The following is a 15,717-nucleotide window of genomic DNA, read 5'->3' as shown; positions in this document are numbered from 1 at the left end:
ATCTAGATTCCAGCCCTGGCTCTCCCACTTACTAGCTATATGACCCTATACAAAACCCTTAACTGTTCTGATTATCAGTCTCTCCGTCTGCATTATGGGGATACTATAACAGCCTAGACTATCTCACTGGGAGACTGAATGAGAAAACAAATGGGAATTATTTGTAAATGATAAAGTCCTATGGAAATCTAAAATGTGATGATGATGATGATGATGATGATGATGATTAGGGAGAGGATGAGTTCTTCCCTTGCCTTTCTGAAATGCTCCATGATCTACTTGGAGTGTGTAGGACTGGAATCTAGTCCTGGTTCTATCCCTGACCTATTTCATGATCTTGGACAAGATCTTGATTTTCCCAATTAACTCAAATCCATATGTATTCATTGAGCAGCTACTTTATCTTAATCACTGGGCCAGGGGTTATGAACAACACAAACTAAAGCTGAAGCATAATCTTCACCTTCAAGTTGCTTATAATCTTTTTGGGGGTGCTATTTATTTATTTAAAATAATATTTTCTTTTTTCCCCAATTACATGTAAAAACAATTTTAACACTTCTTTTAAGTTCTAAATTCCAAATTCTATCCCTCTCCCCCCTCCCCCCTCCCTGCTGAGACAGGAAGGTGGCTTATAATCTTGTTGAGGAGCAGCCACCTTGCTTCTCCTGAGGTTTTCCTAGAATGCTTTGTCTGGATCTCTCATTCACTTCCATCACACTCTACCTTAAATTAGACTGGTTTATGTAACAGGTTATACACTTCCCCACCAGCCCTCTATTATAAACTTGAGGGTGGAGGCCTTCCATTTTCTCAACTTTCTTCCTCCAGCACCAAGCAGAGCACCTTGCTCATCCCACATGCTTAGTAAATATTTGGTGAATTGGATTTAAATGTTTTAATAACAATACAAGACAGGCAGTGTGGGAGAGGATAGAGAGCCAGCTTTAGAACCAGGAGGACCTGAGCTCAAGCCCTCTCTCTGACATACACTGGCTGTGTGATCCCAGACAACCCAGACAATCTTTAAGATCTCTTCCAGCTCCAGAGCTATGAGGCTAAACCAGACAGGACTCATAACCTGCATCAGCAGAGAGAGCACCCATTAGCAATGTCACCACGGGGTTATTTTTTTATCTGTATTAGGGCAGCAAGACTTTAAGTTGCACACAAGCCATTCCCCAATTGATAAATGGTCAAAGGATATGAACAGACAGTTCTCAGATGAAGAAATTAAAGCCATCTATAGTCATATGAAAAAATGCTCTAAATCATTATTGATTAGAGAAATGCAAATCAAAACAACTCTGAGGTACCACATCACACTTATCAGATTGGCCAACATGACAAAACAGGAAAATGATATTTGTTGGAGAAGATGTGGGAAAATTGGAACACTAATACATTGTTGGTGGAGTTGTGAAATGATCCAACCATTTTGGAGAACAATTTGGAACTATGCCCAAAGGGCTACAAAAATGTGCATACCCTTTGATCCAGCAATAGCACTTCTAGGGCTATATCCCAAAGAGATCAAACAAATGGGAAAAGGACCCACATGGACAAAAATATTCATAGCAGCTCTTTTTGTGGTGGCTAAGAATTGGAAATTGAGAGGATGCCCATCAGTTGGGGAATGGCTGAGCAAGTTGTGGTATATGAATGTAATGGAATACTATTGTGCTATAAGAAATGATGAACAGGCTGACTTCAGAAAGACCTGGAAAGACTTCTATGGTCTGATGCTGAGTGAAGTGAGCAGAACCAAGAGGACTTTGTACACAATAACAGCCACGTTATTCGATGACTAATATGGTTATACTGAACCCTTCTCAGCATTACAAGGATCTAAGACATCTCCAGAGACCTTGTGATGGAAAATGCTGTCCACATCCAAAGAAAGAACTATGGAAGTCGAATCCCTATCACTTATTTTTACCTTCTGTTGGGTTTTGTTTCATCTTTCTGATGGTTCCTCCTATTGGTTTTAATTTTTACTTACAACTTCACTAATGTGAAAATATGTTTAATGGGAATGTAAATGTAAAGCCTATATCAGATTGTGTGTGGTCTTGGGGAGGGTGAGGGGGGAAGGGGGAGAAAAATTTTCAACTCAAAAGCATATGGAAGTGATTGTTGATAAATCAAAATAAATTAATAAAATTAAAAAAAAAGACTGTAAGTTGCAGAGATAGGGATGATTTTCATTGGTAGTCTGGGGGTGGGGAACCTATAGCCTCGAGGCTGCATGTGGCCCTCTAGGTCCTCAAGTGCAGCTCTTTGACCGAATCCAAACTTCACAGAACAGTGCCCCTTAATAAAAGGATTTGTTCTGTAAAACTTGGACTCAATCTAAAAGCCACACCTGAGGACCTAGAGGGCCACAAGTTCTCCACCCCTGGTTCAGACAGTTCCTCATTCAGGTTCCTGATATCAACAAAATTACAGAGGGATAGAGAAAGACAAGATAGGAAAGGGGAAAGGGAACAAACATTTAAGTACCTTCAGTGTGCCAGGCACTGTATTAAGGGATTTACAAATATTATCTCATTTGATCCTGACAACAAACCTTTGGGGTAGGTGCTGTTATTTTCTCCATTTTACAGTAGAGGAAACTAAGGCAGAAAGCTTAAGTGACTTGCCCAGGAGGTAGGAAGTGTTTGAGTCTGGGACTGAACCCTGACCTTCCTGACTTCAGGCCTAGTGCTCTATCCACTGGACTACCTAATTGTCCTTATCCCCTTCCTAACAGCAATATGAGGCACTAAGTACCAGGTTAATGGTATGGACAGTAAGTGCTACAAAACTTCCGAGAATGGAGTAATCAGTGTCATCTGGTGTCGTCCAGATGGCTGCACAAAGGAAGTGGGTTGAACTTCAAAGGAGAGTAGGATTTAAATTGCATAAAGAAAAGGAGACCTCCTAAGCCTGGATAACAGCATGAGGCCTATATCTAGGACAATGAGAAGTCCATCCCAGATGGAGTCGGGGAATAAGACTAGGTAGACAGGCAGGTTAGAATTAGGATGTGGAGAGCCCTGAAGGCCGGACCAAGGAGTTTTTGAATCATCCTATAGAAAGGGGAGTCACTGAAAATTTTCAGGAAGGGGATAAAATGATGAAAGCATTATTTTTAGAAGGTGAATCTGTCAGCAGTGTGCAGAAGAGAATGGAGAAAAAGAGAACATTGGAAGGAGACTAAAATAATTTAAGAATGAGGTGATATGGGCCTGGAGTTCAGAATGGTGGCGTTCTGGCAAAATATAAGCTCTGTGAGGGAGGGGATTATTATTATTATTATTATTTTTTTTTTTTTTGCTTTGTATCCTCAATACCTAGAATAATGCCTGGCACACAGTAGGGGTTTAATAAATGTTTGCTGAATGAATAAATGGCAGTGGGAATGGACAAGAGACGTTTTAGAGGAAGGATTGTCAAAACTTGATGGTGGACTGGCTATAATTAAGGAAGGGAAGGGATAAATCAAATATGACTGCAAGGCTTTAAGCCTGCTTGCCTGGGAGACCTGGAAGAAAGGAAGTTCAGAAGGTGGCTGACTGGGGAGGAAAGTTGTTAAATTGAGTTTTAGGCAAATTGAGTTTGAGGTGACAATATGGGGTTTGATGACCCATAGATTCATGTCTTGTAGGCAGATGGAGACCTGGGCTGGAGCTCAGGTGTGAGGACAGTAGTAGAGAGAGAGCTCTGGGAATCATCAGCAAAGATGACACATAGACCATGAGAAGAATGCTATCTGCCTGGGGTTGTTATGAGAATATTGGGGAATATGAAATGGGACCATTACTAGGAGGTGAAAGGACATAAATGTGAAGCTTAATCTATGTTCACTGAAGCATGATTTGAATGAAGAGATATGAGAGGACACCCTCATCTCACTCCTGTGTGGATGTGGGAGGTCCACATGATTTACACATTGCATCAATGTACCAATTGTGATGATTTTTTTCTTATTTTTCTTTTTCTTTTTTGTCTTTACAAAAATACCATTTGCTATATGAGATGGTTATCTGGGAAGGGGAGGTATAGGAATGCCAGGGAAAATTGTGATGATTAAAAAATAAAAGACACCAATAAAATATTTTAAAAATAAAAATATTAAAAGAATAAGCAAACAACAAAATAAATTTTTGTTGAATAAATGAATGTCAGTGGAAATGGAAAGGAATGGATAGCTATGAAAGACATTTTATAGAATTGTGCAATCAGAGCTGGAAGGGACCTTCCATTAAGTCCAAATCTCTCTCTCTCTCTCTCTCTCTCTCTCTCTCTCTCTCTCTCTCTCTCTCTCTCTCTCTCTCTCTCTCTCTCTCTCTTTTTCTTTTTACTGATATAAGGAAACTGAGACAGACCTAGGTGAAGTGACTTGCCCAGGGTCACATAGCTAGTAAATATCTGAGGTATGCTCTAAAATCAGGTCTTCCTGACTCCAAGTCCGGTGCTCTATCCTTTGTCCCAACTTGGAGACTGACTGGACATGGGGAATAAAGGAAAGGGACACTTCTTATTGTGAGGTCTCTGCTTTTCAGGGCTGGGGCTGCCCAGAGAGCACATACTCTTTCTTTCGAGCTGATTTCCGCTTCTCTTCGTTGACCTCGTGGTTGGCATCCCGTAGTTTGACCTCTCGGTCAGAGAGGCTTGCTGGGATGATGTCCAGCTCCAGGTCCTTGTTATCCTATAGAAAGAAGGATTGAAGGTCACTGTGTGGACATCTCAGGGAGAGGCCAGTCAAAAGATACAAGGGAGTGGGCCAGGGAAAGACAGCCAGAGTGATGTCCTTTCAGGGAAAGGAGATGAGAAGATGAAGCAGAATCAAAACCACAAACCCACAAATGCTCCTATGGAAGGGAAGGTTGGGTTTTTTTTAAATCCTTTTCTTTCTACATGAAATTGACATAACAAAAAGTTGCATCCCAGGTGAATGCTCACAGCAGGAAAAAATGAACAAATTCAGTAATTATATGTCTGTCTCTTAAGGCTGATAAGTATGTCCTATAGTCGATTGAGTAAGCTCAGAGCTATTAGCACTGGACACCTTGGTTGAGCCTGCCTCTTGATCATGAAACACAAAAGTTTGTGAAATTTAGTCATGTGGAAATGCAAATACACTCTCATGTCCCTGGGGAAGTAATCAATGCAAAGCTTAAATATAAATAAATACTTATCCTTGGGAACAGAAGGCTAAAAAGAAGCAATTAATGGGTATATTAATTTTTTCTTACCTGATACAGACACTTTAGCTAGCATTTGGTCTTTGGCTCTGGGTCAGGGGGTGAACTGACCTCACTTAACATTGTTCAGTGTGAAGTGAGGTCTCAGTGTCCATCTAATACTCATCCTCCCTTAACTCTTTTCCTATAGTTCTAGCCAAATTCTGTAATCAAACGAGGGAGATTCTTAGAGAAGAGCTCAAATACACCCTATTATAGGCTTAACCTGTAAAATAAGAAGAAATTGGGTGGCTCCACTCCCTAATTATAGATAATCCAATCTGTCATTCATCTTAGAAATGTCAGAAGGAGTCTGGATAAATGGAATATACAAGTGATCTACAAACTTTTTAGCAGATTTGATTTCCCTGATTTCTCTGGCTAATTTTTGTAAGAATTCCTCATGAGAGAACTAAGCTGACTTGTTTGACTACCAAATTAAAATTAAATGAAAGTAAAATGTGACAAAGACTCATGACTGGCTGACAGATCTGCATTTTTGAAATTTATTTCCATGTCTTCTGCTCTCGAGATCCTGCCTTTATAAGCCCCTGGCTTTATTTATTCATCATTTTTTTCGTCTTGCTTTCCCATGCATTAGGGGCTCTGTCTCTATCGAAAGCTGATGCCTACATCTTTTGTTTTGAGACAATATGTGATACTAAGAAGAGATGGGAGGAAGGTTAGCATCTTCAGTCACATGATGCTCACTCTGGACAGGGAAGAAAAGGGGCTGCACATCTCTCTGCTCACTCCTAAACCACTATGTTCCTATTTATTACGTTACTCCTGCAGGAGGCTGGAATTTATAGTGGGGTTGGTGTAAGAAATGATGCTGAGGATCTGTTTGAATGGAACAGTTATCACAACGACCACTCCAACAATGCTTACTGGATTACCTATAGCTACTTCTCCTCTTTTTTCTTTTCCTCCTTCCTTCCCTTCCTTCCCTTTCCTCCTCCCTCCCTTCCTTCCCTTTCCTCCTCCCTCCCTTCCTTCCTTTCTTTTTTCTTCCTCCCTTCCTTCCTTTCTTTTTTCTTCCTTCCTTCCTTCCTTCCTTCCTTCCTTCCTTCCTTCCTTCCTTCCTTCCTTCCTTCCTTCCTTCCTTCCTTCCTTCCTTCCTTCCTTCCTTCCTTCCTTCCTTCCTTCCTTCCACTATATTGCTCAGGCTGGAAATGCAATGGTCACTCCTAGGCCCAATCCCACTACTGATTAGAATGAAAGCTTTGACCTGCTCCATTTCTGATTTGGGTTGGTTCACCCCTCCTTAGGTAGACTTATGTCCCCCCTTTCCAGGGGCTCCCCCTATTGATGCTGGACTTAGTGCAGACACCCAATGGCTCAATCCACTACAGCTCAGAACCCCCAAGCTCCAGTGATCCACCATCTTCGGCCACCTCTGCAGTAGAGATTACAAGTATGCACCACCATACTTAGCCCAACTATAGCTTCTAGACCTAATTTGGTTCCATGAGTCTCTTGCCTAAAATAATGGTATACGAATCATCTTTATCTTCCCATTTCCCAAATAGCTCTTCTAAAATTCCCATAAACTACGTCCTATATCTTCAACAACTAAACTTTCAGTCTCTAGGACTCTCACACAAATAGCATCTGACAAGAGCAACCCCCGCCACAGCAGGAGCCATAGCAATTTGCCAGTTAGAGCAGTTGAATACAGTAACGTGTTAATGAGACCAAAATTGTAAGTCCAATTCCCTACGGGGACCAATTAACTTAGCTCAGAGAAAAGTTCTGTTCTATAGCCACAAAAAGCACCAATAACCCTGGCCAGCCATTATGCAAATGCATTAGTAGGTCTGGCTCAATGTAATCCATCCTGTCTACTACAAAACTCACTGTGAATGTGCTCTGGATTGTCAGAAAACTCACCTTTGGGTGCCAAGTACAACATGAACATAGTTTGTATTCTGTTGTAGTACAAGTGACTGACAGGACTGAAAGTGATGGAGAGGGAGGGGAAAGGATGATTCAGCCCCTGTGCACCTACCTCAGTGTTGACTCCCAGGGCTTTCTCCAGTGAGTAGCGGTACTTCCCCATCCTCAGGGAGAAGTCCCGATAGTGCTTGTCTACTGTAGTCACCCACTTCCTGATCTCAGTGGCATGGATGTGGCCCTTTTCAACAAAGCTGTCAGCCAGTTGAATCAGAAGTTTCACTTTCTCCTTTGTTTGCTGCTCCCAAAAGATGATCCCATGGTACAGGATTAATTTAGTTTTGACCAAGCAAGTGGGCAACAAGCATTTATGAAGTACCTACTATGTGTCGGGCACTGTATTAGTCTTGGGATACAGAGACAAAAATGAAGCAATCCCTCTCCATCAGAAGTATATCAGGGTGGACAACCTGTTTCCTCCTCATCCAAACCTGTCCTTCCCCTCCCACAAGTCATGGGCAAGTTACAGAACTAGAGACATGGTACAGACTAGAACTTTTCAAATATGATGCACATTGGTGTATTCTCACGATAGAAAGGTATCAACCATCAGATTCAAAAGGTAGTGCCTTGGGGATCTGCGAGAAGTGGTTGCTAAGGACCAGAGCTGGAGAAATGCCAGCCCCAATGGGATGATGGCAGGAGGAAGAACGTTAGGGCCTTGTCACATTGTCATTGTGAAGGTGATCTTAGCAATGTGACCATCTCCTGTTCTATAAGCCTTAAATAACCCTCTCCTGCCTCAGAATATAACCTGCTTCCCAGGGTAGCTGACAGCTTGATTTTCCTAAACAAGAGTAAGTCAAAATTAAGAGCTGACTTCTGAGTTGTCAGAACAGTTTTGATGATGATGATGATAACCAACTGAATATGAGGAAGGGGAAAGCTTTTGAAGTTCTATAGTTCAAAGGAGAAGACCGCTTAAGACTAAAACCTTAAAAAGTCAAATAAGAAAAATATAACTTGTGGGTATTCTAGGTTTACAAAGTCATTTTATTAAGTCTATTCCAAGGAGCAGATCCTCTTGAGTATTGTATTTATTTAAAGTTTACAAGAGTTTTAACTGCTGCAATCAAGGTCTCTTTGGGAAATCTCCCAGTCTCTTTTTTCACATTTATGTATTTTATTTTTAATTTATGGAATAAAACAAGCCTCTCCATAACATAGCATAATAAAAAAATGAAACGGCAAATCTATTATGTACTACTAGCTATTCCTTTTATATATATAATAAAGTTATCATATTAATTTTTTCCTTTTTTTCTTCCCTGCCCCACTCTAGAAATGGCTACTACTAGACTAGACATAAACAGGTATATTTATGTAAAATTATTCTATAAATACTTTTACTTGTCAGTTCTCTCTCTGGATGCAAATAGTGTTTTACTTCATATGTCCTTTATAGTCAATTTGGGTATTTATAAAAAGTTAAAATGACTCATTCATCTATTTCCAAAGATAATTAGGGAAAAAGGAAAAGAACCTATATATTCCAAGTTTTTTTTTTTAATGATTCCAGACTTCTACCTTAAGGGCCATCTTCTTAACATCAACACTCTTTCAGGATTATCGTTTGGCTATGAGCCATAGAACATCTACCAAAACATTCTGCATAGAACTGAAATTGAGGGGCAACTGGGGGGAAACGGGGAGCAGGGGCATGGGCAGGCTGAGGAATATCACCAAGAAGGAATCACAAAGCAGAAGTAAATGATATCAACGGAGAAATGTAGGGGCAAGGAAGAAGGTGGATTGCTCACGTGGCAAGAGTGAACGATAATCAGTGGGCAGCTTGTGGTCACTATTGGTGTATCTCTCAATGTCAAGAGAAGGGTGGAGGGGGAGGTATTTGTGTGGCTCCTATGTGGCAAATTTATGAAAAGGCAAGGAAAAAAGGGTCTCATGGGGTGGGCATTCATGGAGGGGTTATGATCTGTGTGTCTGGAAGGAACAACCCCATTGACAAGGTCACATATTCATTTGAGTATCTGAGATAATAAAGATGAATCTATTTTTACATACTTTCATCTGCCTGCCAATCCTTGGGTTACAATATAGCTTCTTTTGTCCTATAGCTAGACACTCCAACCTCCAGTGCCTGACTTTTTACTTGTACTTGGAGTCAACGTACCCGAATTTCAGGAATAGTCAAACCATAGGAAAATTAACTCCAGAAGTACTGACTGATGCAGTTGATTTTTTTAAAACAAATCTTACATAGAGGACTTTACATTGATTGCTTTTTAGCTAAGTTTTAGCTAGTTAGTTTCCATGCTACATTCTACCTTGTCAAGATATTCAGGAAACTTAATCATGTCATTTCTGGTGTCTGCTTCCTCGCTCAGTTTTATGCCATCTTTGCATCTGATCATTGCTCCATCTAGGTCTTCTTCGGAGTCATAAATAAAAAAATGTGGATCAGGATGGGGTTAGTAAAGAGACTTACAATAATTCATAAGAGGGCTCTTTCTAGGTTAGCATAGAGTCATCAAATCAACACCCTAGGTAACGTTATTCAGTCAGCTCTGGATCTCCCTAGGAGCACTCTTATTTCACCCGCATTTCACCATTCACCCTGAGGATATCAAGGACACTGTCAAAAGCCAATAGTCAATAAATATTTATTAAGCACCTACTATGTGCCAAGCACTGTGCTAAGCACTGGGGATATAAATGCAAAAAAAAAAAAGAAAGAAAAAATCTCTATGAAGTTTAAGCAAAATAAAGCTAAATTAAACAACTTCCAAGTTTATGGCATTTTCTTAGTTGATCAGAAAAATATCCTTATAAAAAAGGAAATGATGTTAGTTTTCAATGAGCAATTTTTGGTCAAACCATGCTTACTCTTAGTAACCAACTGAAGTATTTGTCTAAATGCCCACAAGACAATTAATTCAGAATTTTTCCAGGGATTGGCATAAAGTTGATCAGTCTGTGGTTTCCAGGTCTCTCTTTTCCTTCTTTTGAAAAATCAGCACAGCTGTTCCTCTCTTGAATACTGGCATCTCTTCTGTTTTCCATTATTCTTTAAAAACTGTTGACTTGCAGTGGTATACCACTAGCATGGCATACAGTAAGTGCTTCTAAAATGTTTATTGACATGAATACTGTGATAATATTTTCAAGTACTTTCATGATCCTGGGAAATAATTTGTTTGTGCCTGGAAGTTGGAATATAATGAAAGTGGCTGGGTATGTATATACTATCTTCTCACTTCTCCTGAATTTCAATTCCCTTCTAAGCCAATTTTTCTTGCACTTCCTAGTTTTATGACTACTCTCCTTGCTGAAAAAGAAGGCAGTCAGTAGGAGCTGAGCTCTGCCTTCTCTCTGTTGCCAGTCAATGTCTTTCTAAAGCAGTAGTTCTCATGCCTTCCTTTTGCTTCTTGCCTTGAGCATACACAAATGACCCCTTTTGGCACCTTGCACAAGTCTCAGTACATCTGGGGCTTTAACTTCCCTCAAAGTATTTTTATGAGATGGTGCCATTCTTTCACCTGCATTCATTCTTACATGTCATTGTCTCTCTTGTAAATAATCTCTGTAAAGAGAAGCTCATCAGAGAACTCTTGGTGTAGCCACATTGGGTTTCTAGAGACTTCCTCTTTTTTTCTCATTATGATTATTTGTGATTATGCACTAAGATTTATTTATTTTTATTGGAATTGTTCCTCAATAGGGAATAAAATCCCAGCAATGGGAGTATAACTATCTTTTCTCTGAAGCTTCAAAATATAGATTTTCCAAGCCTAGGATACATTTTTATGTTCATTTTTCCTGTTCTTTGCTACCAGAAGATCAAGGATGAAGCAAACATCTTTCTCCCATGGTTCCTGTCATTTTTACATTGCTAACCTATTTTCCTTTGTTCATTAGAATTAAGCCCAGAAAAGCAGTCCCCTTGTTGCTTCCTCTCCTGTTAGTATTAAACTGTGAGCTGGGCAAGCCAAGAATTAGTCAGATGGACTGCTTTTAGCAGAATTGGACTTCTTAGAGATGCCAGAAAACTTGAGTTCCTCATCAGTATATAGCTTGCCTTTCTCTAAGTTTTGTAATTTATATTAGGAAAGCAACTCCCACAGAATACTCTTTTTTTCTATTTCTCTCTCTTATCCTCCCCCAAATGCTCTTTCCTTGCTTCTATTTTCAGGTTTGTAGAATTCTATACGGTGCTGCTTCTCACCTTCGACTAGGCCTATTGTTTTTAAGTGTTGTAAGGATCCAGCAAAGGTAGCTAGGTGGCTCTGTGGATAAAGCACAGGACCTGGAGTCAGGAAGACCTGAATTCAAATCCAGCCTCAGACACTTACCAGCTGTTTGACCCTGAGCAACTCACTTAACCTCTGCTTGTTTTAATCCACTGGGGAAGGAAATGGTAAACCACTCCAGTATCTTTGTCAAGAAAATCCCATGAACAGTATGGTCCACCGGATCATGAAAAGTTGGATATGACTGAACAACAACAACAAAGTATCAGCATAACCTTCCATTGCTGTAACATAGCCATGAGACCTATCCTATTAAATTTCAAGGACATCTATGATCTCATATTTATGTTCTTGTGTGACTGGACTGACGTAGGAGATATTCTCAAGTTAATGAATTAATAGATTCATTTGTGAATGAATGAATGACTACATTATTGCCAAACTGGAACATTCTTTAGACCAGTGGTTCCCAAGCTTTTTGTTCTCAGGACCTCTTTTGTACTCTTAAAAATTATTGTGGATCTTCCACCCCTACTTTTGTTTACATGGTTATATTGGTTGATATTTATCATATTAGAAATCAAAATGCCTCAGTATGATTAAGAAAGTAGCTTTGACTTCAAGGACCCCCTTGAAAGGCTCTCCAGGACTCGATGGGGTTTCCAAGACTACACTTTGAGAACCTCTGCTTTTGCTCATAGCCTGCACATTCCTGACTTTATCATTGCTCAGACCTTTCCGTATAGCTGGAATGTCCTCCCACCCCCTCCTTTCCAGCTGAATTCCTATACAATCTCTACAATTAAACATAAATATCACACACCCTTCCCCTGGTCTTCCTAGGTCCCCCTAGTTACAAGAGACTTTTCCCCTGGGGGAATCTTTCAGTTCTTATATTTAGGACTGCTAATGTTCTGATCATGTATTATTCAGTCATGTCTGATTCTATGGCTCCATTTGGGTTTTTCTTGCCAAAGATACTAGAGTGGTTTGCCCTTTCCTTCTCCAGCTCATTTTACAGATGAAGAAACTGAGGCAAATAAGGTGAAGTAACTTGTCCAGGGTCACACTGCTAGTACTCAGGTCCTCCTGACTCCAGGTGACTGTGCCACCGAGCTGCCCCTATTTTACAGATGAGAAAACTGAGGCAGACAGAAATTAATTGACTTGCCCCAGAATCACACAGCCTGTAAATATATGAGGCAGGCTTTGAACTCAGGTCTTTCTAACTCCAGATCCATCACTCTATCCACTAGCCACCTCACTGCCTGATCACATAAGATTTTGTATTGTGATTATCATATATATGGCATATCTTCCTAGTAAATGGTAAGTTCTATGATGCACACAGGGGGTCATGTCCTGTCACACTCTGCTCTCCACACAATAGGACCTAATCAGTATTGAATGAATTGAATGAAATTGGAAGGAATGGAATGAAGGACTGAAGGCCAACCGGCCTGTATTTGGACTCAGAGGCCGATATTTTGTATAAGTAAATATTCTGTGAGATAGAATTATGTCATGGTGGATAGAGAGCTAGCCTCGGTGTCAGGGAGAACTGGAGTCAGAGGCATCTGACTCATATTGGCTGATGGGCAATGAGCATATCATTTCACTTTTCAGCACCCTGAACAGCTCTCTCTATACACTGTGTTGCTGATCTACATTGGTTGAGAGTTCTCAAAACCAATGAATCACAGATCTAACCCCACTTTCCCATTGTATCTATATGTATGTGTATATGTTACCTAAATATGTAATGTGTAACAATAGAATGTAAGTTCCTCGAGGGCTGCAAGGGTTTGGTTTATGTCTTTGTATCCCCCAGCAGCTGACATGGTGCCTGACACATAGTAGGTCCTTACTAAATGTCAATTGATTGATATTTACCAAATGGTAGCATTCTAATGACACCGAGAGCTCAATTAAACAATTCAGGTCAAAATTGGATTTGGGGGGAAATTCAAACTTTTTCATTCAAACAACAAATATTCATTGGCTACCTATTGTGTGTGACTTTCTATTCTAGGTACTAGAGTGCCTAGAATAGACTATACATGGATATACAAGTCACAGTCCTTGCCATCCCCCCCCCCCAACCCTGAGATCTGAAACTAGTAAAATAAATACAAATATTGGAAAGAAAAGCAGAAAATACTAAGTATTATGTGAAATCATGTAGACAAAAAGTACTATTGGATTTTAAGAAGTGGGGAAGATCACATTTATTTGAAACATCAGGAAAGTATGTAAAGAAAACGTGATGAAGTAGGGGAGGAATTTGGTAAGAAAGGCAGACATTTCAGGAAGTGAGAAAAGAAGAACACAGAGGTAGAAAAATGCAAGTTGATTCAAGAATTTGCTGTTTATTTGAAGTTAGTAAGAGGAAATTTTTAGCTTGCAGGGAGGGTCTGCAAAGGGAAGGAATGGCAGAACAGGCTGGAATGGTAGATAAGGACTATCTTGTAGAGGATTTCAAATGCTCCTGCTAAGGAATTTCAGTTTTCTCTTGTAAGTAGGGGAGAATGGAAAACTTTGGGGCAAAAGATTGACTTAATTAAAGCAGTGCAGAGAAGGTGATGGTGGGAATCAGAAAGTGGTGATATATATATGAGAGGAAATTTGGAGGAAAGATGGATCTGATTAATCATTTGTACTGAGAAGCAGAATGATATAGTAGGTAAAGAACTGGTGTTAGAGCAAGGAAGATCAAGGTCCAAACCCTGACATTATAGCTTTGTGTCCTTGGACACAAACAAAGGTTACGGTTAATAAAGGTTAAGTAACCTCTCTACCCTCTAGACAACTGACTAAGTTACAGAGAAGGGACTGAACAAGTAAGTACTGACCTGCTTTGGTGGACAAAGCTTCCTTACCTGGAGGCTTCTCCATACTAACAAAATCACTGGCTAGTCCCAATCTCTACTTGTAATCATAACTGACCATGTAATTTGCCAAATCTCCATTTCACTCATTTGGTGTTACAGCTTCCTGCAAGGCTGGCTTGTGCTGTGGCCCAGGCTCTGTTCTGGAATCCAGGGGTAAGGGTTTCTATCTAAAGCATCTCTGTCCCACCTTATTTAAGTGAGAACAGGATAGGCCTTAACCCTCGATGGACACAGTTAACTATTTATCATTCTTCCCAATGGAGGGGAATATAGTCTCAACTGGGATAATCCCAAAGTCATTTCCACTTGAGATGGGAATGTATTACATGAATTTTTAAAGCATGATGTCTGATTCTCTGGTATTTAAATTAGTTTACTTTCTCTGATCTCACACCTACCCACAGCGGGAGACTGGACAGGGAGAGTGCTAGATGGCAGTGGAAAGACAGTCTGAGATAAAATACCAGCTATGCATGATGTACAAAGCAGATTGTGTAGCTATATAGAGAACTTGGACTTTCCTATGGCAATGAATTTCAGGTTCATGAGGGAACTGTGGGCTTTCTTGGGAAGACCGCAAACAGAAACTGCTCCTGTTGTCAGAGAGGGCAGTAAATAGAGTTGGGATGGGTTAGGGGAGAAATGTACCCTATTAACTCCCAGAACGTTGTTCATCTCTGCAGAGGTAGCTCATACAGCTCTAGGAAGAGCAGGCTGGTCTCCATCTGCTGTTTTTGGCACTGATGTCAAGAGAGTTTCCTAACATGGCAGGGAGCCCAGGGTGTGGGGTGGAGGAAGGGGGAGATAAAAGAGAAGGGACCTGAATTTGAGACAGAGAGGATTGGCACTTAAGCCCCATGGGTCCTGAGATCAAATCTTGGCTGGGGATCCAGATGGAAATGAAATTGGGAGATTAGTCCTGTTGCCTCTCATTAGCATCATTCTACTTGGTACAAGTGTGTAGGGGGGCTGCTTTCTAGAGACCTCAACATGCCTCAGCTGGGGGAAGAAGCCAAGGCAGAAGTGGGGGGAAATGCTCATCAATTAGAAATCCTCCTGCTTGGTGAGCTTATCCACAGTTATTAGCCCTTCAAATGAGAGAAGTATATACATGAGGGTGGGTGTACAGAAATACAGTACCATTGCATGCAGACATGAGAATATGTGTTCCCAAATGTATGATATCTCTTTTCCCCTGGGTCTATGCAATTCCTCACATTAGTTGGCCTAAAGAATATACCAAATGTAGGAGCCAAGAAAATCGTTAGAGAGACAATGGTGAGTATCTGGAAACAGAATAGGCAGGAGCCAATCATTAAGAAACCAGAAACAGACTTGTTCTAGTCAACAGCTGTAATTCAGGCCCCAAAGGAACTGATTCCAACTATGTTTCCCTGGTAACTGTGGCTAACTGCTAAACAGATCTATTCTCAG

General features: G+C 40.4%; 1 protein-coding gene across 1 annotated transcript in view; it reads right to left on the bottom strand.

Annotated features, from left to right (window-relative positions):
- KALRN (kalirin RhoGEF kinase) overlaps positions 1 to 15,717 on the bottom strand; it is a 709,132-nt gene that overhangs the window by 75,158 nt on the left and 618,257 nt on the right. Inside the window, 2 exon segments of the mRNA XM_078146745.1 lie at positions 4,575 to 4,693; positions 7,240 to 7,422. Of these exon segments, the coding sequence (XP_078002871.1) occupies positions 4,575 to 4,693; positions 7,240 to 7,422 (302 nt within the window).

The sequence above is a fragment of the Phascolarctos cinereus genome, unplaced genomic scaffold (assembly GCF_003287225.1).
Source record: "Phascolarctos cinereus isolate Bilbo 61053 unplaced genomic scaffold, phaCin_HiC Scaffold_726;HRSCAF=1367, whole genome shotgun sequence".
NCBI classification, from domain to species: Eukaryota; Metazoa; Chordata; class Mammalia; order Diprotodontia; family Phascolarctidae; genus Phascolarctos; species Phascolarctos cinereus.
Note: the sequence above shows the minus strand (reverse complement) of the source record. Positions and strands in the feature narration are given on the sequence as shown.